This window comes from Lycorma delicatula, chromosome 5 (assembly GCF_047948215.1).
Source record: "Lycorma delicatula isolate Av1 chromosome 5, ASM4794821v1, whole genome shotgun sequence".
Classification (NCBI taxonomy): Eukaryota; Metazoa; Arthropoda; class Insecta; order Hemiptera; family Fulgoridae; genus Lycorma; species Lycorma delicatula.
In genome coordinates, this window is record NC_134459.1 from 39650400 (window position 1) to 39676606 (window position 26207).

Sequence of the window (26207 nt, forward strand, 5' to 3'; positions counted from 1 at the left end):
TTCTATAGCATGTTATTAGCCCTTTGTTGTCATAATGAGCTTTAAGTAATTTTATTGCAGTTTCATAATTTTCAGATGTTACTGATAAATTTTTTATTACATCTAGAGCATTACCCCTACAGAAATTTGTAAGGTAGTAAAATCTTTCAACATCAGATAATTCCTTGTGGTTATGGAATAAACTATTAAAAAGATCAAAAAACTTATGCCAAGCTCTCACATCACCATGAAAGGGCTCAATTTGTATAGGTTTTAATGTAATTTGATTGGGTTTGTTAATTGTTTTATTTGAATCAATTACATCTGACCTTTTGAAACGATTTTCTAGTTTTTTATGTTTTAATTTAAGTTGATCAAAAATATTATCATGTATGTCCCTATCCTCTTAAGTATTTATCTATTGCATCTTTGTGCAATTTTATTTCAGACTGAACTTCAAAAAAGGTTTTTTCATATTCTAACAGCTTATTAAATTTTATAGTGAACAGATCATAATCATCTGATTCGGAATTAAAATTATCAGTGAATGGTTTTAATTCTGCTATACAGTTTAACACCTCATTTCTTAATTAGATCTTTAAATTCCATTTTGACTGGAACCACAATATTGACAGAAATAATTAAATAAATTTATAATAATTTAAATTATTATAAAATAATACTATTAAAAATAAATAATATTGAATATAATATAATATTATTAAATTATATTTGATAATCAGAAGTTGAGTGAATAATGTGGTTCCAATGTATACTTGATATGCTGTCATCTGCTGGTATTGGCCTTGCTTCAGGTCAAAAACAAAACAGTAAATGTAACATGAACTATGGCTGTGGGTGTGTGTATGCAGTACAATTTTAACACAGTGAAACTTACAAAACCAGTATTATTGAAGTCTCACAACGTATAACCACTATTGTTTAATCTTATGCATAGCTGCATGTTACAAGATATTTAAAATGCATTTGATTTTACGAATTTCCTACTAATGCCACTTGTACCCTTGAATGTACACTGTTCGATAAAATTAATGTTCACACAGTTCTTATGAAACATTAAGTAATGCTATTTAATATGCTTATAAATACCATAAGATCCGATTTGGAGATGCTACAAACGATCCCAGTCAGAGGACCACAAATGGATGTTAAACGATCTGTTTTTGGAGCTATTATGGATTGTATTGGTATTCGGATGAAATGATGAAACCATGTTCTTCTAGGATAGTTGAATTTAATTTTGTCACATTAGACAAACTTAAATACTATTCAACATAAGTCACAATAGACTAAGAGAATGCATGACTGCGCCGGACGGGATTCTTCACTCAAATGGAAGTATGAAACTGAATCGCAGTGCCAGCACTAGTAGATACTGGAGCGCAGCACTAGCTGACACAAACTAGGAACGGAACAGTAACGTTATATGAATAGTGGAAGAGGATCAACTGAGATGTTTGGATGTGTGATGCACATTGGAGATGATAGATTGCCAAAGAAAGCTTGGGAATGCAGAGTTGAAGGAAAGGCCAGCAAGGAAGGTAGGGAGATGGAATTAGGAGGTTGGTGGAAAAGAGAGGATTTGATTTTGATGATCTTGTAACCTTGGTGCCATAATTGTACAAAGAGGAAGAACTAAGAAACTAATTCTACCTTTTTATTAAGGTTTCCTTTACTATAGGAATAGCAATTACCTCATCAGTCTCATTTTGATTTCTTTAATTGCCTTAGCTAGTTCTTCTCCCATTGTTTCCTCATTTAATTTCTTAACTGCCTTTGATTTCTCTACCTTCTTTAAAGCTATTCTCATATCCATATTCAGTTGCATATGATCACTCTTATTTCCGCACCTGGTAGTCAACTGGTTTTCTTAACAGCATTTCTTTATCTTTCATTTACTGAGATGTGGTAAATTTAATAGTGAGCTTTGTCTCTGGAGTATACTCAAGCATATCTCTTTCTTTTATGATTTTTGAACCAAGTGTTGGTTGTAAACAATTTTTTCCCCTTGCAAAATTTTACTAACCAGTGTCCTCTTCCATTCCTTACCCCTAAGCCAAATTTTCCTACTAAACTTCCCTCCTCATCTTCTCTGAACCACAGCTTTCCAGTCTACCATCTGTTCCTTACAGCAGTCCTTTTCCAACATTATTGGATCTTCAATACTCTCATAAATATTTTCTTCTTCAAATCCATTGCTGGCATATACACTCGCACTATAACTAAATATTTTTTTAACATCCCAATTCTAAACGACATTAATTTATCATTTATATACTATACTTTCTGCACCTGCTTAGCTACTTAATTCCTCATAATTATTTCCACTCCATTTTTTCCTTTCTTCCTTCAATAATAGAATATAGTAACTTCTCTACCCTTTGCTTTTACCCTATACTTCCCACCTTATTTCACTCAGTCCTAATATATTTTTTTATTTTATCTTCATTTTTCTTTTAAGACTCTCTAACTTTCTACTCTGTAACAAATTCTTAACATTCCACGTTTCTATATGCTATCGGCCCTTTAACTTCTTTTGCTGTTGTCTGGAGATATGAATAAGAATATTTTAACTCCAGAACATTTAATGAAGAAACCAGAATCGTAGCATAGTGCAAGGTTTTATCACTTTATACAGTGATTTTCCATTGCTTTCTATATTCTAATACCATTCACTTTCTGAGCATTTCCTTTGCTTTTGGGGAATATCTCTACAGTTTGAGATTCCCAAGGCAATAGAGTTCCTTGTACCTACCACTGCTCAACATCCTCGAAACCACGGGCAATTGTAATGGGGGTAACTCCTTATACCACGAGTAACTCAATCACTTCATTCATTAGCTGCTTGTATATATTAGAAGTTCTTAATATACACAATTACTGAAGCCCTTTCTACCATGGGGGATGAATATCAAGGGTTTCCCATCACCAAATATCAGACCTCAAAAGCATTTCCTAGATTCTGTAATATTTTTATACAAGATATATCATAGACTAAAATAAATAAATTATTGTGAAATTAGTAATAAAATGCATCTTTATGACTGGATGATTCCAGAACATTAGATATAAATAAAGTATAAAAGTCAGCAGTTGCCATATTTAATAAAAAAATTTCAAGATCACTTATATTTAAAAATGCTGGGTATAGTTGACATCTGAATAGATAAATGAAGGTTATCAAAAGTTGTTGATAATGACTACTGTTCACAACAGTTGATTGTACTCAAAATTTGAAAAAAAAAAATTATACTAATACAAGCTGAAAAATACAAGGCTATTTCTTCTAAGCTATAACCTTGATTCCAATTCCAAGAAGTATATCAACCATCATAAGTGAAGTTACATCTTTTGGTGTCACACAAAATGAACAGTGATCATGCTGTTGTTAAATCTCAAAATCAGTAACTGAGAATATCCAGTAATTAAATGCAGTTATAAAAAATTAAGTGGTCACTGCACTCACATATGAGTATTGAGGAAAACTGTGCTATTGGTTTTTTTTTTGTTAATCACACAAAATGTATACAGGTAATGTTGAAGTACAGAAACACCTTCATATTTCAAGTGTGAGGGATACTAGTAGGTATAAACACAAGTGTGGATATACATAGTTAAAAAATTACTATTTTATGATCCGTTTGAAAATTTTACCCGGCATCTTGAATCAAATTTTTTTTTTTAAAAAGCAAGCTGGACATGTGCTACATGATTTTTATATAAGATTTTATGAGAAAAATGATGGCAGAAACTATATTGATAAATTCCTTAATTTTCGAGTTATAAGCAATCAACGTTACAAAAACAAAAAAAATCACTGTAGTAATTAAGGTAAAAATCACCAAAGTAAATTTTATTTTGTTCTACCATAAGAGTTAAATCCAGTAACAAACTTTAAGTTGTGTTAGAATTAATAAGCCAAACACTAATAATAATAATTATAATACTAGCCTTCAGAATAATAAATAACATAATAATAATATATAATAACTAATAATTAAATGGCTAGGTCAACTGATTTTTTTTGTCCAGAGGACCATTGTTAGGTATTGCTTCAGAGGATGAGATGAATGACAGCATTCTTCCTTTGTAGCATTGGTTAGCTGGCATCTCTCGTGCCACCACCCCATTCGGTCGCCCTAGAGCATAGACCAAATGTACGTGCCAAAAAAAGGCTACTGTGCCTCAAAAACAGATTTGCGACCTCGTATCCTAAATGCTCCTAACTAGCGTGAGCGGTTAAGCAGGGTGCCATACAGCACCTGCTTAAGTGTCCCTACCACTCACTTGTCCACATTAAAACTAAATCGGGGAGGCGCACCCCTTGTTACAATTAAAACTATATAGTCATACAATAAGACGGTAATTTAAACCACCACGCCTCGGTCGCTGTCAGCCAGCTAGTGCCTGTCCACCATTTAAAGCGCTTTGAGCTTTTACTGGCTGGTGGCCAGCCATTATTTCGGATAAGGACTTCCCACAGCTCCGCTATAGGAATCAATAAATCCCATTTAAATTTAAAATCTAGCGATGACGGTTGAACATCGCAACCTCATCGAGGAACCCCCACACGGTCCGACAATGCGGCTCTCGCCACATCGACTCGCCGTTTATGAGCGGCCAGTTTTCCCCCTGACCTCTAAGTTCCAGGGTGGCCCGGTCTCTGGCCCCCCCCAAGAGCAGGGCAGTCAAATGTTCGTTCGACTGGACCTCCCCGCAGACACACAACTCATCAGCCGCTAGGCGAAACCTGAACAGATATTGCATCAAATTCACATGGTTGGTGCTCACCAACCATGTGAACTTGGGCACCCGACGCTCTTAAAAATGAATTCGAGGCATACCATCCCTCCAGATCCTGTATAAATCTATACAGGGATCTTCCCTTATTCGTGGTGTGCCATTCATGTTGCCATGCATCCATCGCGAGGCTACATAGCCTCTTCCGCAGGCGGGAAATGGGCAACTGAACGAAATTTGGACCCGGTGCATTGTGATAGTCGTTCCGCTCCGGTTCTAGCCCGGCTCGAAACCGCATCCCAAATACCTCGGTTTCCCGACCTCTTCGCAACTTCCACATGGCTGCTCGAACTTTCACCACTAAATCGATTGGGAGAGCCTTTCCCAATACGGTGGTAGCCTCGTAGGAGGTTGTTTTAAAAACACCAGTGCATACTATTAAGGCTGTGCGCTGGGCACTCATTAAATTTTGAAGCAGTGCTCTATTTCTATCCAACCTGTGCGCCCAGACTGGCGCCGCGTATGCGATCATACTCTCGAAGACACCTCGGTACACCAAGTACATTTGGCGACCCGACAGCCCGTAGTCTTTCCGAGCAATCCTTCTAAGTTTGTGCATCACAGAGACAGCGTCCGCCGCAACTTGCTTAATGTGGTTGCTAAAAAGCAACTTATCATCAAACAAAACACCTAGGTACTTATGAACCCTTACTCGGCTGATTACACAGCCTTTATATTTAATGTGGGGGTTTCGACTGCATGATAATTTGTCTGCACCCTTCAGAAGCATAAACTTCGTCTTGGGCACAGAAATCTTTAAATTTTGCATGTCCATCCAGCCCTCGGCGGTTGACAAAGCCGCCTGCGCTCTACTTTCCAGCTGCGGTCGTGAATTACCACGAACTAAAAGGAGACAGTCATCGGCGAAAGCCTGGGCCGTGACCCCTTCTGGGAATGTCAACCCCAGAAATCCATCAAACACCAGGTTCCACAGCAGGGGACCGAGAACGGAACCCTGCGGGCTTCCCCTGGTGACGGATTTTTCCACAACTAAGGTGCGCATCTTTAAACAGTGCCGTACGGTTAGACAAATAGTCTCTTACCACGGCCTGCAGGGCTCTGGGAACATTGCGGCATTCCAAAGTATAGAGGACAGAACTCCAACACAAGGAAGGAAATGCTGCCTCTATATCAATAAAAATAGCCAAAACATATTTGCAGTCGGCGCTTTCCACCTCGGTAAGAGCATTTAAGATGCAATCCTCGGTGCCAACCCCTTTCATGAAGCCATATTGGCCTCGATTTAGAATACAGCTCATATCAATGCCTTCCTCGAGCCGTTCCACAACCAGCCTTTCAAGCAACTTGCCGAGAACCGGCAAGAGGCTGATGGGTCGATAACTGCCGACCTCACCAGGATCCTTTCCAGGTTTCAGGAGTACCCTTACCAAGGCCACCTTCCAGCAAGCCGGAAAGCAGCTTAGGCATCGCGTGAACAGTCTGCCAAGCTGTTCTCTTATGACAGGCAGTAGATGGTAAAAAATATCCGGGTCAAGTTGGTCAATCCCCGGTGCCTTCTTCAGTGCCATTCGAGAAACCACTCGGTCTATATCATCGGGTTCCACGGTCCGAACGCCAGGGAATGGTGTTTCACCCGCCCTAACGCCGATTTCCGCTTCACCCTCCGGGGCATTTGGAAACAGAGTATCCAGGAACGCCCGGTAAGTCGACACAGATGTTAAAGTGTGATCACGACCACCTAACCCGCACCGGACAACACGTGCAATGGCCTTGGCTTGTAACAAGTCTTTGCGAGCTGCCAGGGATCGCGTTGCAACTCGCGCATGGAGTCTTTCCAAAACTTGTGTTTGGCTTCCTTGATGGCGTGAACATATGTGTTACGGGCACGCCGGTAGATCCGAAGACGCTTAGCGCGCACGTGGTTAACGATATTTCCCGTTAGGGGGCAGCGCTGGTACCTTATCCGCGCGGACCTCACTCTTGCGCGCAGCACGCTAAGGTCAGAAGACCACCATTTCTTGCCGGGCCTCCGTCTGCCTTCCACAGACGACCCCCCGGAAAATGGGAACATGACGGCTCCAGGCACTATCCTTTGTAGCATATGAAAATGCCATGCTTGACCAGGATTCAAACCCGGAACCCCCGGATGAAAGGCTGAGATGCTATCACTTGCACTACAGAGGCCAGCAGGTCAACAGATATAATATACTTTATCACAATATTTACTTTTTAAATTTATTTAACTGTTTTCAGTCTTAAATTAATTATTGGAGAATTACCTAGTAGTGATTCAAATATTTTTTCCCTAGGGAAAATTTTATTATTAACCTCATTTATTCATTTAGTTTTATCAAATAATAATCCATTCTTTAAATGAAACTGAAAGAATAATTCTGTTAATGATATACAGGTATGGTGGTAAAGTACGGTCTTTATAAGAGGTATGTAATTTATTTCATAATTTCAAAATAGAGAATCAATAAGTAAATCAACTGTAACCAAGGCAATCCAAAAAGTTGAAAAAACTGGTACTATAAGAAATCATTCTCGCACAAATGAAATTAAACAAATTGCACTGAAAAGGATAAAGAATTCAATTGTTTTTCTTATAAAATCTTACATTAAAATCATATATCACATATCCACTGTGTAAAAATAATAAACTAAAAAAAGGGTGGGATTTACACTAATGAACTGACACGTCTGTGATCCAAGAATCTCAGAAATAACGATCCAATCCTATGTGGCATATGAATCATATTAACACACATTCTTGTATGCATGTTTACAAGTATAGGCTTAATGTGGCCTACTAATCACTCTGTTCTGAATTGATGGAGACTCAAAAATTGCTTACTATGTGCATTAAACCCTGAAGTACCGCAGTTTAATATTTGTAACCTTTCAACAGATAACGTGTAAAAGCATCACTCAGTTAACTGTAAGACTTACTCGATTCTGCCTGTTCAGAGAAAACAGTTGAAGTCGAATAAAAACCTTCTTCAATTAAATTCAAATAGATGCTGTGCATATACTACAATGTAACGTTGATTTGCCGATAGCTAGCCTTCATCCATCCAAGAAAAAGGAATCACAGGTTCCATACCATAAAAAAATGCTTCACTTCAGTATTGGGTAGGGGTAAAGTGAGTATTATAATTATCAGTCACGAATTCTTTTAAATTTGCTGTCTTACAACTAAATTATTATTTTGAACAATCCATGGAGGGCCCTGTTACTCCTCACACTCAGCCCTTTGGTAAAATTAGCAGATCCAAAAAATATCAGTCTCCTAATCACCAAGTCAAAGACTAGCAACATACATTAGGTGGCAACATGATAAACAATCAAACATAGGAAATCAATCCAATGAAAGGCAAAGTAAGACAACTTTTTTTTCAGGTGTTACCACTACTTAAATTCAGCCAGGGCTTATACACTTGGCGCAGTAGCTGTCAAAAAGAAATACAGTTGCCTCTAAACTGGACTCTATTATTTTATTTTCAGTGACTAATTAATATAGGCTGCAAGAGGGTTAAATTTACAGTTTAATAAATAGCACACAGAAATGATCAGTAAAAAATTCTATTATGCAGTTGCTTTTTCTGATAATAATAGATATACTTTAATAGTTTGTGTGATTTTTATTTATTTATTTATAAGTTATGATTTTTTTTTTTAACATAAATTATTAATTATTTAAATTAATAAATTACTTGATCTAAAACATACGATTTCTATTTTCAATTTTTATTTTTAAAGTAGATAAATTATTTTTAGTTTCGTTTCAAATGCTGTTTGAATTAAAAGAAATTTTATGTATAAATACAAAAATCATCAATAACATTTTTTACAAAAGCAAATGTAAATTAAATTAAAAAAAATTACTTTACAATAAATTGAAACTAGAACAAACGTTACAATGGCACTGAAGAGAGCAAAACATAGTACAGAAATATGTTAAAAATTCTTTTATGGTTCATTTATCAAAAAATAACGAAGATGATGATAAATGCAACTATTTACATGCATCAACTGAATAAGTCCATGTCAAATCAAAATTTTCAGTGATAATATTATTTCTCGACCTGGTCTTGCTAATTAAAATTTTTTGTAAGTACCTAATCCTTTTTAATAGTATTGCTGACTACCCAAAAAATCCTTCAATTGTTTTTCAGTGTTTATTTTAGGTCAGTTGTAAGTTAAAAAAAATCATAAACCTGCTTTGAGTCTTTAAATGAATAAAACTTTAAGGATCAGGATGCTGGCCTGTGATCCTAAACCAATCAAAATGTTTGCTGATAGTTTTTAACATTAATTTTAGGTCAGTTATAAGTAAAAAATAAAAGCTTGTTGTAAATAAGTATAAATTACACACAACTTTACAGTATCAGTATGTATGTCAGTGATCCTGAACCAACCAACAAATCTCATTGGCAACAAATCTTTGTCAATAATTTGTGTAAAAAAAAGCTTGTTATAAACAAAAATCACACCAAACCTTACAAGTTAATTATCTTATCAAAAAAAGCAACTGTACAACAGGATTTTGTTACTGACCATTTCTGTCTACCTGTATAAACTAAACATTTAACACTCCAGCCTGATGTAATTAGTTATAAAAAGTAAGCTAGCTGCATGATTATAATTATTTTACAAAATCCATACCTTAAAAACACTACTGAAAATCAGACATTAACCCATAATTAATTTTTTAAAATTATTTTACGATGTTTATTCAGATATTATATATCATGTTACACATTATTGGATATAATTTATTTAATTAGATCATTGTGTAAATATATTTATGAATATTTTGATATTTCTAATGCTTAGATGAATGTAATAATATCACTAACTAAAAATATTTCATCTTTTTCTTAAAAGCAATACTTTAAAATAATGGGAAACTATTCTTTTATTATTAAAGTTCTCAGCAACAGTAAAAAAAAATTTGCAATTTTATTTTTATACAGATTTTTTTCAATAACAAGCTAATGATGTTGCTTACAATTAAAAATTAATAAATAAAATATTTCTATCAAACATGAATTTCTTGTATAAGATTTTTAATGGATATAATTAAAATAGTATAATCTTATTTTGCATTTAATTACAATTTTATATTACAAAAATTAATTACAATAAAACGTTACTGAATAAAAAAAAATTAATATAGCAAAGCAACAGCAGTAGTACAGTTTTCAAAATATCATTAACATCACACAATAAACACTGTGTTCATTAACATTCATTGACTTTATAATTTCTATCAGTTGAACATTTTTTCCCTTCATTTAATGCTCTGAATGTATTTAGAGGAAAATAAAAAGAATATCCATGAAGATTTTATATTTACATTTTTCCCTCTTCTGAATGTAGAGTAATAACCATAAAATAATTGAATCGCACATAATGGCATACAAATAAACTACAAGTTTCTTAATTAATATAAGTTAGTGAAGCAAATTCACAAAGTAAAATTTAACTCAATTATGAAAGACATTTAAAAATACATAACATAAAAGGTTTAGGTCGGTATATTGGTACTCTCAAAAACTTTATAGTTAACAAAGACTAGCTTCTTTTTATGTTGGCTTTACATGCATGCATAAAGAGCAACATTTTCTTGTTTTGATATAATGAGAGTACTTACTGTTTTTCCTGGAACCAAACTTTAGAAAAAATTTTTCTCATAGAAATTTTTTTACATCAATAAAATAATACATACCATCAATAAAAAAAGGTAACAAATTTTCTAATATTATAAATAATTTATTTTCAAGTAATTAACTATCGGTATAATTTAAGATAAAAGAAATTATAAAAAGTTAACTTTATTAAGTAGTGGTGAAATAATCACTGTACTTGCACTTATGCCTTGCTTTCATATGATTCTTTAAATAGCGTTTTTGACCGAATGTTAATGAACACAAAGGACAAGAGTACGGTTTAATATTATTATGTATTAATTTATGTCTAGTCAAATGATTTTTAACACCGAACTGTTTTCCACATATATCACATGTATGATTTTTTTCTCCAGAATGTATAGTAAAATGGCTTTCTAACTGTGTTCGCCATCTAAATTTACGGTTACACTGATCACAAGGGAACGGGTATTCATCGGTATGTGTTTTACTGTGAATATATAAAGATGCTTTAGTTTTAAATGTTTTACCACAAATATCACAAATATATGGACGTTCACCGGTATGTATACGTCTGTGATCTTCCATGAAAGACTTCATAGCAAAACTACGACCACAGATATCACAACTATAATTTTTTATTTTCAAATGTACATGTTTTAAATGATAATTAAGACCGGCATGACGGGTAAATTGTTTGCCGCATATATGACAAGTAAATGGCTTTTCTCCACTATGAGCTTGTAGATGGGCACGGAAACCATCTTTTTTTTTAAAACCTTTTCCACAAGTGTTACAATTATATGGCAATTCTGAAGCAAATAAACGGGGTACTTCACAATTATCTTCTAAATCATTAATGTCACCATTATTAATACTTTTACATTTGTTAATATTCACTGTAGTTTGTTTCATTTTATCATCACTTTTATGATCAAACATATGTTTATTAAAATGCGGTGCTACATCAAATACTTTGCCACAAATATATTCTGGTTTATTATTTACTTTTTTCACAGAAATATTATTTTTTAAGTTTCTTTCTTCGATAAAAGAATTATCAGTCTTATGTGAAGTGATTTCACTCTTACCATTATCACAAGAAGAAACATTCTTATTAATTTCTTTTATTTGATTGTTCATTTCTTTTGATGAACTCAATTGAGTATTATTAACACCACAACTCACAAATACAAAATCTGTGAATTTTAATTTCTTTATATATTTGCAATTTGTTCTACACAATTCTTGAGCTTCCTGGAAATTTCTGAATGACTGATGAGCCCTGAAATCAAATTTTTTCATTCATTCCATGGTAAAAAATGACTAATTAGTAAAGTGCAACTTACAAATATGTTTCTTTAATTACAATGTAAATTCCTTAGTGCAAAGAAAATCAATACTTCTCAGTTTTAAAAGGTATAGTACATGAATATATTCCATGATCCTTGTAGTATTTTCTGCTGTATTTAAGTAAACCTTCTTTATATAGGGTAACCAAACATAGTGCTCTCACTGTGACTTTTGAATAGTAGAGTACATGTATATGATGATTCTAAATTGTGCACTGCTTATCTATACACCAAGTATATAGTATTCCAGAAATACATTAATTTTGTCATGCCAAATATTAGGTTTTTATATATATGCATTACATGATTAGATAATGAAATAAAATTCCTTTGTGAAAGAAATCGTCAATGAGATAAAACTGTCTTGTGCGTAATGATCGTTATTATGATAATAAAAAATGATCAAATAATACATTTCCCATAAATCAATCAAACGTTTTTGTATGTTTAATAATATAGATTACGAATTTTTTTTTAGGCAAACAGTAGATTTAAAAATATTTCACAACTTACTGCTGAAGAAAAAGCAAAATGAAATTTTAACTATATTAAAATCAGACATTTGTGATGTAAAATAACTTGTTTATATGAAACTAATCAACAATCTGAACAGCTCTGTTGATTAAGTGATCACTATAAAAATTCACGATATAAATAAAACATTAATATCAATTTAAAACAGATTCTACTATTAAATAAAAAATAAAGCAGACAAACGTTTGTATAACTAACCCAGCTTTGTTCTTGACAGATTTTTATTTCAAATGAGCCATAGGTTTTTTAAATATTAATGAATTAATTAAGTTCTTGAAATGTTGCCATTGAAGAAACCTTGATACCCAAGATTTTGGTTGATTGCTATATTTTCCCTTTACAGGTAAACTGCTTCAGCAGCATTTGAGCTATAGCCAGGTAAGTTACAATATAATGAAATCCAGGTCATTAAAATTATTGCTAACATCAATTAATGATATAACTTGCATGACATTCCGTTTCAGTATTTTATTTTTCTCTTACATTCTCTGACTTATATACTGCTATTATGTAAATTGAAAATGTACTGAACAGTAAGGTCTTTTTATGAAGCATATGGAATTTTAGTCTAGCACATAACACTACAAATAAGCATTTTGAAAAACTCATTTTTTTAATAGCGTATCATATTTTCTGTACAAATTCAGAACAGAGGTAACAATTCTTTAATTTGTGAGTGTCAAAAATAAGAAAATTTAAATAGGAACCCAAATAAAATGACTGATAACAAATAATTCAGATTATAGATAAAATATGTACATAAATACGAGGGTTATTTTTTTTCAAGGTCCGATGGGTCGCAAAATAAAAACCCGTGCAAAAATCGGATGAACCTTTGCGCATATGTGTTCCGCAGCATCTCTAGTATGGCCTTCAATCACGCCGTGTCACTTCGTTTAGCTCTGAACACGCAGCTAGCACGTAAACATGTCTACAACAATAGCATCTCCCGCAAAGTGTGAAGTGCGTGGGGTAATTCGATTTCTTCAGGCTGAGGGGTATAATGTAGCTGAAATTCATAGAAGAATAAGTAATGTGTATGGTGAAACTTCAATGAGTGACAGCAAAGTGCGACAATGGTGCAGGAACTTTAAAGCAGGACGTGCAGATGTTCATGATGCAGGCGGTTAGGGAAGGATGCGAGTGTCAACCGATGATCTCGTTGAGCGAGTGGATGAGGCGATTCGAGGAAATCGTCGGTTCACAATTTCTGTATTGAGTGATTCGTTTACTGAAATTTCAAGGTCAGCTCTCTACACTATTGTGAGTGAGAGACTTCAGTACTGCAAACTGTGTGGGTAGAAACATGGCTGAAAACACAGGCGGCTCCGTTCTATGATGAGGGTACTGGAAAGTTGGTACCACGCTATGACAAACATCTAAATCGGAGTGGCGACTATGTAGAGAAATAGCATAACTATGTAAGTACTTGTTACAAATAAAAAATTTTTTATTTTTACTGCGATTTTAATTTCGTGATCGATTGGACCTTGAAAAAAAATAACCCTTGTAATAAGTGAAGCATTTTAATAAATTAGCAATTTTTAAGAAAATTTATAATATCACTGAAAAGATAATGAAACAAACAAGATTAAGCTAATTCCCCCTAACGCCACAAGAAACTTACTGTAGTAGTGTAGATTCATGTGAGGTTTCCAAGAAACTGGAATTGTTTAAGTGTACATGTTTATTGTATCAATAGCTAAGCTATTTATTTATAAGGCAAGTTACCTACCAATTATAATAGCAATTTTCAAGTACAACCTTCCTCACATCAGTGAGTAAATCATTAATTTAAAAGCATACAGAATGAAGGACATATGACATCAATATTTCATGCCCACAAAAACTAAAAGAAATTTGCTTTATAGGAAGTACCAAATTAACTGAAAATATTGGAAAAGGTAAGATTTCTATCCCTTAAAAAGATTGAAGAACTGTTAAGTGACTGACCATATACACACAGAAAACATCAAAATACGAAGTGTTCAAAAAGTAATGAGATTTTCGTTTTTTGGAAAGAATTTTATTTATTCGTCTTCATTAATGTTATCCCCTTCAAAATAGTCCCCATTAGATATTATACACTTATGCCAGCGCTTTTTCCAATCCCCAAAACACTTCTGGAACTTGATCTTTGGAAAAGTGTCTAGCTCTTTCAGCTATTTGCTTTTAATCTCATCTATGCTTGTAAAACGACAGCCCTTTACAGTTCTCTTTATTTTCGGGAATAGAAAAAAGTCACATGAGGCCATTTCTGGCAAATATGGCGACTGGGGTATCATTAGTGTTGTTTTTGGCTAAAAATTGACGAACAAGCAATGAAGTGTGAACAGGTGCATTATTGTGGTGCAAAAGACATGAACTGTTTCACCACAAATCCGGATGTTTTTTCAGATTGCTTCACACAAACAGCATTGAACTTATAGGTAATACTCTTTATAGATAGTTTGATCTTGTGGCAAGAACTCATGATGCACTATGCCATTAAAATTGAAGAACACGGTGAGCATAACCTTCACATTTGACCGTACTTGGTGATCCAGAATGCCTCCACTGGGATGATTGAGACTTAGTTGTGACATCACATCCGTAAGCCCATGTTTCATCACCTGTTTTGACATGTTTCAATAGGTCTGCATCGTTGTTGACTTCATATAGCGACTCCTTAGCAACTTCCATTCGCACCTGTTTTTTTGAAATTCAACAATTTTGGAACAAATTTTGCTGTCACACGTTTCATATCCAAAACATCCAAAAAAATTTCATGGTATAAGCCAATTGATATCCCAACATCATCAGCAGCTTCTCTGATAGTGATTCGTCAATCATTACTTTCACTTTTTACACATTTTCATCGGTTGTTGATGTGCTGGGGCATCCAAGGCGCTTGTCATCTTCAATGTCTTCATGACCTTCTTGGAAACGCTTAAACCAGTCGTAAACCCCTTATTTAGTCATACTCACAAAAAGCAATATTTAATATTTTTGAAACATTGCTACACTTTATTCCATTCTTGCAACAAAATTTAACACAAATTCTCTGAAAATGGTCGATCGTACCATAACATGTATTATTTTTTTGACAGTTGACAACAGACTAAACATCCAATAGGGCTAAAAATGTACAGATACTTTACAGACAAGTTTATCAATACAATGAAAAAATCCCAAGAATCGGACTAATACAACCCATGAAATTCAAAATTCTCGTTACTTTTTGAACACACCTCTTATATAAAATATAAGAGCATAAGTACTAGCACTTATAAAATTTTTAGAGTGTAATTTAATTACAAAACTTGGACAAGTTTTGCGGGAATGGGGAGATATGTTAACTTGAAAAGTAACTATATAAAACTGTCATTTTATTTGAACTAATCTCACAAAAAAAATCTGAATTATTAAATACAAATCCTTAAAACACCATCTACATATGTTTACAATATCTAGGTGATGCATATCAGGAAGTGGGCTATAATGGTTAGCTGACCGATTGGTTATTAGTTGACAACTTTCAAGTTGACACTTTTAGATGAAGGGAACAAGGTAATCGTGATCAATTTACTAAATTTGATACTACTTTAGGTTAAGGAAATTTTTTAAAGATTGTTCATAAGATTCATTATTACCTTTTGATTTTCCATGATACCATTTTTTTTTTTTCTTGTAACATGAGGAACTGCTGCTCAATCAGGACTAAATAAAAGGCATAATTTACTGAGGGTTTATAATAGGAGCAAAAAACATGATCATCTTTATAAAAATAATGCTATGTACCTCCTCAACAAAAAAAGCTTTACTTTATGATCATAAATAGATCTACCGTAGGCAAGTGTACACGTTGGCTTTGATAAAAGTTATTTATGCTCTGTACTAGCATTTATGGCGAGGAGTCTTATTCTACTCTTGATTTCCCTTCTTTGTGGCAAGTTTATTTTTCATCTCAACTTCTCATTTATTTTGTTTATGTCATACTGAGTAATTCTAAAGATTATTTTTTTATCTATATTATTTAATTCTAGAGATTAAATGGGGGATTAATTACGTATTGGATCTGGTTGATCAGTACAACATCATTTGAATATAAAACTCACAAATAGATCTATCAATGACTGGACAGGCAGCATTAGACTCTTCTTACGCTTACAAGATACAGGTGTTCAGTAACACACCAGTGTAAATGTGAATACTGGAAAATTAGGATTTGCATATACAAAAATTAAATACATTAAAAAAAAAAAAAATAGAGGCCAACATGTTAAAATGATATATTCCATTTTTAGAATGAAAGCAGTTACTCTTTACTGATCTGTTCTCTAATCCAGACAATATCACTTGACAAAATGAAATTGGAAGAAAATGATACAGCAGTTTATACAAATATGCATTAAGTAGTTCAGCTACTTAATGCATATTTGTATAAACTGCTGTATCATTTTTAAGTAGTTCAGCTACTTAATGCATAGATGGCATTTAAATAGACTTAAGTAGCACTTTAAACTGTCCGAAGAAGTATATTCTAAAAAAATTAAAAATTTAGTTCTACTGTTATTCAGCAACATCAAGAATTAATGACAAAAATATTGCACCTAGCCAATTATGATGAACTTTTCTTTAAAATATTTCAAATTCCAAAATTTACAGTCAAATAAATTATCTGTTACCATCCAGTAGGAAGAGATTATTTATATAAACAAGATGTTTATATTAATATAACCAGTACACAAATTAAACCATTCTAAAATTATTTTGATAAAAAAATATATTTCTGAGTAATATTAGTTGCTTGTATAATTTATTAGGCAAGTAATAAAATACACTAATTAAATTATAAATGTTTATATAGTAATCCACAATACAAAAATAATACAATTTTTTAATTATATAAAAGTTATAAGAAAATATCACAACAATAAACATTACATTTTTAAAATCTAAAAAGCAGTCTCTTCGGTAAGTACATAATATAACTTGGTCATTCTTAAAGTTACACTTGTAATATGAATACACTTTACACAAGGATACACAAAAACACACATATTAATCACATGCATCATATGATATAATTCAGTAAATAAGAAGTATTTCTATTCATGGAAGTAATTACAATAAACCTGAGATTAGAAGCTTAGGGGGAAAAGACTAAATTGCCTATTTGATAAATAAATTTGGTTTGAAATCTAAGATTTTAAGTTAAGAAAAAGAATAATTAATTTTACTCCCATTCTTTGTAATTTATAAATTCATTTTTTAAATTTATTTTAAGCTTTAGTAAATATTAATAAAGAGATTTCATATTCCATAATTTTTTTTTTTAATTTTTAATGCACAAAAATAAATGCAATTAATAATTTACGTTATTGTTATAAGAAAGGCAGTCTGAAAGTACAGAACACAATAACAGAATTTGAAGGGCTGTAATTTTAGACAAGATTAACAAAGCAAAGATTAAACTAATGTTAGCAATTTATCAAGAACAAAAATGATAAACAACTTTAGTATGTTTTTGATTAAAAATTCTGACTACTTTACCTACTACTTTAGCAAAGGAAACAGAGCAGTATATGTCCCAAGTCAAATAATTATTATGTTACATTCTAGAAAAAAAGCATAAGAGAGAGTTTGCCTATATTTAATTTCAATTAAAAATATTACCAATATATTTCAGTTGTTTTATGTTTTGTAACAAATAAATTATCAAATAAAGCATACAGCTAAATCAAATAAAATATTACGAAAAATGTTTTAGAATAACAAAATAATTTCACTAATAGCTAAATAGAGTATATCTGTTCATATTGACTGAAAAGGTGGGCTTATATAAAAAATATATTGTTTACACTATTAAAATAAAAGGACTTCTTCATCTTGTAATGTTCACATGCTTTCACAATTTTTCAAATTAAGTTTCATTATTACTAAAGATAAATATAGGCTTCAATAAACAGAATAAAAGAGATACTAAGCCTGCAAACAACAGTAAGGAATTCTTTCCTTTTTTTGTCAGGACTTAAAAAAAAGTGGTCAATTTAGGCCAACTCAATTTCTGCTGTAAAAGATAGTTAACAAAGAGATAAATTTTAATGAATCAATTATGAAAGTTTGGAATTACTTATTTAGCCTAAAAAGCTGAGATGCATGCGTGTTTGAGCAATACTAAACTTCTGATTTTTGTAAACTCACTCTTCAAACAGATCTACTATTAAAGTGGCACAACAATACTGATGTTCGTGGGACAAAAGCCTACAAAGAGATATTTATTCCTTTTCCTCTTTTTTCAATATTGTGTACCTTTCAACTACAACTAAAGTGGAATAAATTAAGGCAAATTTAATGTTCCTTACAGTAACAGTAAAGACAAATGCATTCCAATTATATGCATGCCCTGAGGTATCTACTCACAGATTTTTCCTTTGATAGTTTTTCCGCATAATTTTTTTCACTAATATTTTATGAAGTATAATTACATTTATATGTAAGCCGCATAACCATTCAAAATAAATTAAATTAGCAACTGACCACACACAAACAAGAAGTCTTGGTCAGTACACACTCAAGTGTTTTATGGTGAATGTTCTATTATTGGTGGGGAACACACTGCTAACAGCTCTGTTTGTGTTAGCACTTCACACGATTCTATAGTATGTTTTACTATTTTCAATTATCTGAATGTATTGGTTTTTCCTTTAAATCTTAGCCTATTATAATTTTTACTGTTTTCAACAAATAAAATTGTTTTTTATAAATTTTTTTCTCTGGTTTTTATCCATATGTTTAAATTTTGCATGTAAATTAGACTATTTTGTATAAATAAGCATAGTAATGGCAAAAAAAATTATTGAATTGAATTGTTCACCGATTTGTTGTTCTTGTTTTTTGTTTGTTACAAGACAATACACTTATACTGGGTGTACAAAAAAAAAAAAAAATTGGGTTTTAATTTGTTATACATCTTGTATGAGATGTACAATGTTGATTTAAGGCTAGAATCAAGGATCAACTACGACACTTTTAGTTGCAAGCATACCCACAAGGTTGGTCTAGTGTCATGTCTTCCCCAATCAGCTGAATTCAAAGTCGAGAGTTTCAGCGTTCAAGTCCTAGTAAAGGCAGTTACTTCTATACGGATTTGAATACTAGATCATCGATATCAGTTCTTCTTTGGTGGTTGGGTTTCAATTAACCATACATCTCAGGAATGGTAGAACTGAGACTGTATAAGATTATACTTCATTTACACTAAACATATAATCCTCATTTATCCTCTGAAGTAATACCTGAACGGTAATTTCTGAAGGCTAACAGGAAAAAGAAAGAAAAAGTTGCATGCAAGGCCATAGATTGATTTCCTGTTTTTCCGCTTGACAGTCCCACTAGAAAATATGATAGACTGCTGAACAGAAAAGCCTTCTGTTTTACGGTTTGCTAAATGTGAACCTGTAGTTACTGTTCAACATGTGCTCCTTAGTGTAACTGTGTTCACCAACTGACAATAACAATCGTTGATGGCATAATAGGTTTGAAACGATTGTCTGTCTGCATAGAGGGAATATTACAGGAAGACTGAAGGTGTCAGGGAGTCTTTCCAGTGCAGTCCTAAAAAAATCTGTTAGGAAGGCTAACTGTGAGCTAGCAACGGTGATATTGTTGTGTGGACTGTTTTAAGGAATTGCTTACACCTGTTAATGGCTTTGAAGCCTACCGAAAACAGTGTGCATGCCAACTTTGCAAACAAAATGTTGCAGCATGTAGATGACAACTTTCTTAACTGTAATGCATTTAGTAACAATTAGTCAATCACTCAATGTGAAAGGAACTCCCCACAATTATTTTGTTACATGCGATATCCTGACAGTAAGTTTACTTTGCTTTCACTGTAGCAAGTGTAACAGGAGTTGCTTATATGGATGAACTGTATACATGGCCCTTTGCTCATCTGAAAGATGGACCAGAGAATTTTATTGGGAAACAAGATGGTGTGCCCCTAATCACTGGCATAACGGTGTAAGGGATCAAACTGACCCATGTGATTTTTTTTCTTTCGGGATTTTGTAAAGGACTTTGTATATATGCTTCCACCACCTACTGATCTATCTGATTTACCAGCCAGGATTGAAGCAGCTGTCGCTTCCAAACTCCAGACATGGTGGTTGGTTAAAGTACAGAATGCACTCTCCTATTGGTTGGATGTGTGTCATGTGCAGCACAATCAGCAAATGTAGGAAAAACTGTAAGAGTAATTTGATGCTACTTTAGGTTAAGGAAATTTTTTAAAGATTATTCACAAGAATCATTATTAACTTCTGATTTTCCATTACACTATTTTTTCTTTTGTAACATGAGGAACTGCTGCTCAATCAGGACTAAATAAAAGGCACAATTTACTTGTGGTTTATAATAGGAGCAAAAAACATGATATTGTTTATAAAAATAATACTGTGTACCTCCTTAACATAAAAAGCAGTATGTCAAATTAATGTTTTTTAAATAGCCTTAATACCCCAATATTTTTTTTTGTACACCTTATATTTTCTTTATCATGCTTCATGTTTATACTTTGGTTTCTAAAATATATCTTTGTTGGTCCTCACTGAAAATAAATTATCTCTCAACATATTTAATTTTCCAGAAAACTTAGTAAAATCAAAATTTCATCATTTTAACAAACTGAAAGAAGTTATTAAAAGAAAATAAGCTTATTTATGAATTACAGTTTCAAGACATTAATTTATGAACAGTATAACAGAGTAAAATTTCATTCATAGTTTTTTAAAACTTGTAATATATTATTTTAATAAAAATGTAGAAACAACTTTACAAAAAACTTAAAATAATAATAATGATCGAGGAATGATAATTAATGGAATGAACTAAGGACAACCATATGTAATTGTGTGTTAGGATGGCAGGTAAGAAACAATGACTTTTCAACCCTCATTGTGGTATTATTCACTAGTGCAGTTTTTTTTTCAGTTTTGAGCATTTAGAAAAAGATCTAATTTTAAGTTAAATTGTTGAATTAAAAAACTTTACGATGAGATAAATTTTCTTTAAATTTTTCTGCAGTGAAAATGCTAATACCAATAATAATATCTATAATGCTAATAATAATAATAATAACTCTGTATCATGCTGATCTGTTATAGTTCAGATAAATTAGGTTTCCTGAACCAAGCTAATTTGATTTTCCAGTCATGTTTCATGTAGCTTAAAAAATGTAAGTAAATTCTTCCATTTTATGTTACATCAAACAGTGTTTACATTACAACTACATATATTTTTATTATAATTGTGTTCAAAGAATTATCAAAAAAATTGAATTAGAAAATCCCTTTTCACTCCGATTATGATTCTTGAAAGGATTAAAAAAAGTTTGAGAGGCACACACAATGATGCCTGAGCATCTACTGTTGGTAGGACTGGGCCCGTGCTTCTAGTATGCTGGGATGGGGTCATTAGGCGTGGGGAGAATCAGCTGTTCCACACTCCCAACCAATTCGTCAGTAACGCTCATGATGTCGGAGCAACAGGTGCACACCTCCACTGTGCAACGCATAATTATAAAATTTCTTGCTTGTGAAGGAGTACAAGCAACAGAAATTTTCCAGAGATTGACTGAACAGTTTGGGACCAAACATAGTCAAGGATTCATGTGTTTGCCTGGCATAAAGAGTTCAAGGAAGGATGAGAACATGTAGAAAATCAGGAACATGATCATCGTCCTTGGATCAGCATTACAGATTAACATTTACACAGTTTGAGACATTCTTGAAGATGATTGATGGGTGAGAGTATTCAAAATTGCAGAACAGGTTGGAATAAGTTATGGGAGTTGTCATGCGATCATTACAAATTATCTACAGTTCTATGAAATGTGTGCCAGTTGGATCCCTCGCCTTTTGATCAAAAGTTGATGTTTGGAGGTCTGTCAAAGGCTTACAGCAAGGTTTGTGAAAGAAGTTGATGCATTTTTGAATTGAATTGTCACCTGCGACAAAATGTGGGTCCACCATTACACTTCCCAGTTGAAACAAGCCAGTATGGAGTGGTGTAGGAAAGGGGAGTCAGCCCCAGTGAAAGCCAAGACTCGACTGTCAGCTGGCAAGGTTCTTTCAACCATTTTTTTCAATCAGTGAGGCATTTTGCTCATTGAGTTTTTACATGAGAGACACACAATCAATGCTGCTTACTACTGCAAACTGTTGAATGAGGTGAGGGCTGCATATCACCGCAAAAGACAAGACCAACTGATTTGAGAGGCCATCCTCCTCCTTGACAACGCCAAGCCCCATATTGCAGCTCTACTGGTCTCAAAACTAGAAGAAATGCACTGGACTCAACTTGATCATCCTTCCTACAGCCCGAACCTATGGCAGACCTATTTGGGCTGCTTAAAGAAGCTCTAGGGGGGGCAATGATTTGAAGATGACAAGGGCATGGAGGGATTCATGCGCAATTGGTTCCTGACGCAACCAGCTTCATTCTATGATGCTGCGGTAAAAACCTTCCTTCCGCTGGTATCAATGTATTTCTAAACCAGGTAACTATGTAGAAAAATAAACTATATTTGCCTTTTTTTTTCAATAAAAACACTTTAAAAAAAAAAAATCCCATTTATATTTGATTTACTCTCTTAATAAAAGGGGGAATTTGTTCCAAGGGTAAAGTAATGACTTAAAGAATCACAAATGATTATAAATTAAAAAAAAAAAAACCCAATTACAAATAAACTCTGTTATATAGTAGCATGAAAAGTAATTTCATAAATATTTACTAACATATCTTTTAAGTTATTTTTATCATTCATTAACAATATCTGGTTTCTTGCCCATAAAGAAAAAATAATCTCTCTTAATGATTTTTCTAATCCAATCATGTAAATTAACAAATAATTAGCATTATTTTGTTTGTATAAAACTTAATAGCTTCAAAAAAATTCCAAAATCATACATGTTACAATTTTGAAAAGGAGGAATATATCGGTATCGGTCTTCAGTAAAAACTTTTTAAAGTGAAATGCAAAAAGAGAATAATGCAGTTAAGATAATTGCAATGAAGCGTACAGTTGTAAAACTGATATATATATATATTAATCTGTATTTTACTTATCCTGTTTTCCATTTATATTAATTGTTTTTAATAAACAGGCACTGGTTTGATTTTGTTAGTTAGAATTCCCTTTAAAAGGCATCTATTTTTTTTCTTGAGTTAAAACAGGGAAAAATATATATTCCTATGTTTTTACTGTTAGATCACCATGATGTGTTCTAATGTGATTCTTTAAATAACGTTTCTGACCAAAACACAATCCACAAAGAGGGCAAGCATGTGGTTTTTCAGTCGAGTGAGTAAGTCGATGTCTTGAAAGTTCATCTTTAACACCAAAGCATTTACCACAAATTTCACAAGCATGAGGTTTTTCGCCAGTATGAGTCCTAACATGATGTACTAGCTGTTGCCGTCTTCGAAAGCGTTTATCGCATGAAGTGCACTGATGAGGAAAATAATCTGTATGAATTCTTCTATGTACATAAATAGAATTCGGGGTCGGGAATGCTTTACCACAAATATCACATACATAAGGTCGTTCACCTGTGTGAATTCTTCTATGATCATTTCTAGTACCTTTATTTGCAAAACAACGACCACAAATATCACAGCTATAATTTTTTATACCATCATGCACACATCTTAGATGTCTTGTTAGATCTGTCGATGATCTAAATTGCTTCCCACAAATATGGCACGTAAAAGGTCTTTCTCCGGTATGAATCCTAACATGACGAATGTATCCACGTTTTGTCATTATATTTTTTCCACATAAACTACAGTGATAAATAATGCTACCATTTATCTCCATTTCAGCCCCCTTTAATACATCAACATTCATATGATCAATAGTTCTTACACTCATATTTGTATTTGATCCTCCAAGATGTTTTCTTTGCTGATGTTTCATTAAATCTCTTTTACGAACATATAATTTTCCACAATCATTACACTGTACTTTCTTTTCTGTACTGTTTTTCTTTTTTTTTAAGACTGTTAACTCGAAAGGATCATTAGCCCTTTGTTCTTCAGAATGCGACTTAACACGATGTTTCAACATATCAAATTTACGAGAATATTTATGACCACAAATGGTACAAGGGAAAACTTGTTTTTCATTCTTTTCACTCTCCTGAGGAACATCCAAATGTCTTCTAATATCCTCACTATTAACCGAACAATCTGAAAATACTTCCTTATTGCTGCCAATTCTCTCTAAACTATTTAATTGATTATTTGCATCCAGTTTAATTGCTACAAATTCATTTGAACATTTATTATCGACATTATGTTTCTTTAATTCTAATTCATTTTTAAAATAAATATTACATCTATGACAATATAAATCTTTTAGTACATAGTTCTCTTTATGTTGTCTTTCTTTATGAAATTCAAGACAAACACGCCTATTAAATTTTTTACCACAATCACAAGAAAATCCAGAAGGTAGATGTTTTATTCTAATATGCTGCTCTAAATCATGCTTTCTATAATAACATTCAGTACAATCAGCACAAATAAATTTTTCTTTATCATCTGTCTTATTTGAATTAACTGTATGAATAATTTTTTTAACACGAGCTTTCAACGTAACATTACTAAGAGAAATATCACTACATTTACATTTTACTATTTTATCGCAACACTTAGATCTTAAATGATGGTCCAATTCACTTTTTAGATGGAATAACTTATCACAACTTACACAACAAAATGAATTTTTATTATTAAAATCATCGAGTTTAATTCTTGATTGGACGCACTGATTTCCATTCAAATTAAATTCCTCATGAAATGTTTTTGGTGGAGTGGAGCACCTGTAAAATAAATTATCCAGCATTACACTTTTCTTGACTAGCGAAACTATTTCCTCATGTTGTGCTTCTATTTTAAATACAAAACTGTAATATTATACAAATGCACTACCACAAGAAAATAATACCATAAATGAACAGTTTATGAAGAAAAATCAACCACTTTCCACGCCAAAATAAAGAATTGTTCATAATTATTACTAACACCAATAAAAAAATTAACAGATTAAAAGCAAGCAATATAAAATTAATCTTCCAGAAATTGATCCAAGTATTTATACTGAATAACTCATCTTGTAATACTTTTAAAGCGTTGTTATAAGTCAACATAAGATGTAGAGTACAAAAATCAAGAGAAGTGTATATAAAATTTTTAACTTTGGTACTCTACAATAACTGATTTGTTAAATGTGGCTTTGGTAATCAAAATCCTATTCCAATTTCACACTCTTGATATTTAGCAAGTTTCTACCTAAGATGTTAATGGAACTGCAAAATCAAAAAGGATTCTAAGGAGCAATTTAATGCAGTTTACTGTTTTACCATGGGTCTAGATTATGTTATTGATATCAGAATAATTAACAAAAAAATAAAAAATTAACACATGGATTGCATTGCTTCAGGTTTCTTTTCTAATTAAACAAAACTGACAGTGAGATGTTAATAAAAAAATTACAATAACTGACCGGTTTTTATGACAATTATATGACAAGGTAGACTGTGTAAAAATCTTTTTCAGATAAAATTAAAGGTAGATAAATTTTCACAAACATTTAAATGATCCAGTTAACAAAGTACTGTCTCTCTTAATTGGGTAAAACACAATTGTAGAATTGAATTTATCCTAAAACCTGTTGTAATGAAATATTATCTTGTCAAAAAAGTAATTTAACAACTTGACTGTCACGCCTATTTTTCTGAGCCTTTTTAATCAGCTATGAGATCCCAACCAGGTTCTCACATAATATCAACATCAGGCCATGAGATCCCACTTGGAATCTCAGGTGTAGTTAATTTTTTAGTACACGGAGACTCCATGT

The 26207-nt window shown here is 32.5% G+C and overlaps 2 protein-coding genes across 6 annotated transcripts in view; both read right to left on the reverse strand.

Annotated features, from left to right (window-relative positions):
• The window catches only part of LOC142324868 (uncharacterized), a 119022-nt gene that overhangs the window by 25204 nt on the left and 67611 nt on the right, over positions 1-26207 (reverse strand). The window contains exon 6 of one of the 5 annotated variants that reach the window (XM_075365940.1): positions 9836-11700. The exons of the other annotated variants lie outside the window; for them this stretch is intronic. Coding sequence (XP_075222055.1) covers positions 10605-11700 — 1096 coding nt within the window. The 3' untranslated portion in view covers positions 9836-10604. Of the gene's footprint in view, positions 1-9835; positions 11701-26207 lie in introns of those variants that run through there. 5 annotated transcript variants of the gene reach the window in all.
• Positions 23489-25193, reverse strand: LOC142324620 (uncharacterized). The gene has a single exon (XM_075365473.1). It carries the CDS (start codon positions 25191-25193, stop codon positions 23538-23540), a length of 1656 nt encoding a protein of 551 aa, XP_075221588.1. The 3' UTR covers positions 23489-23537.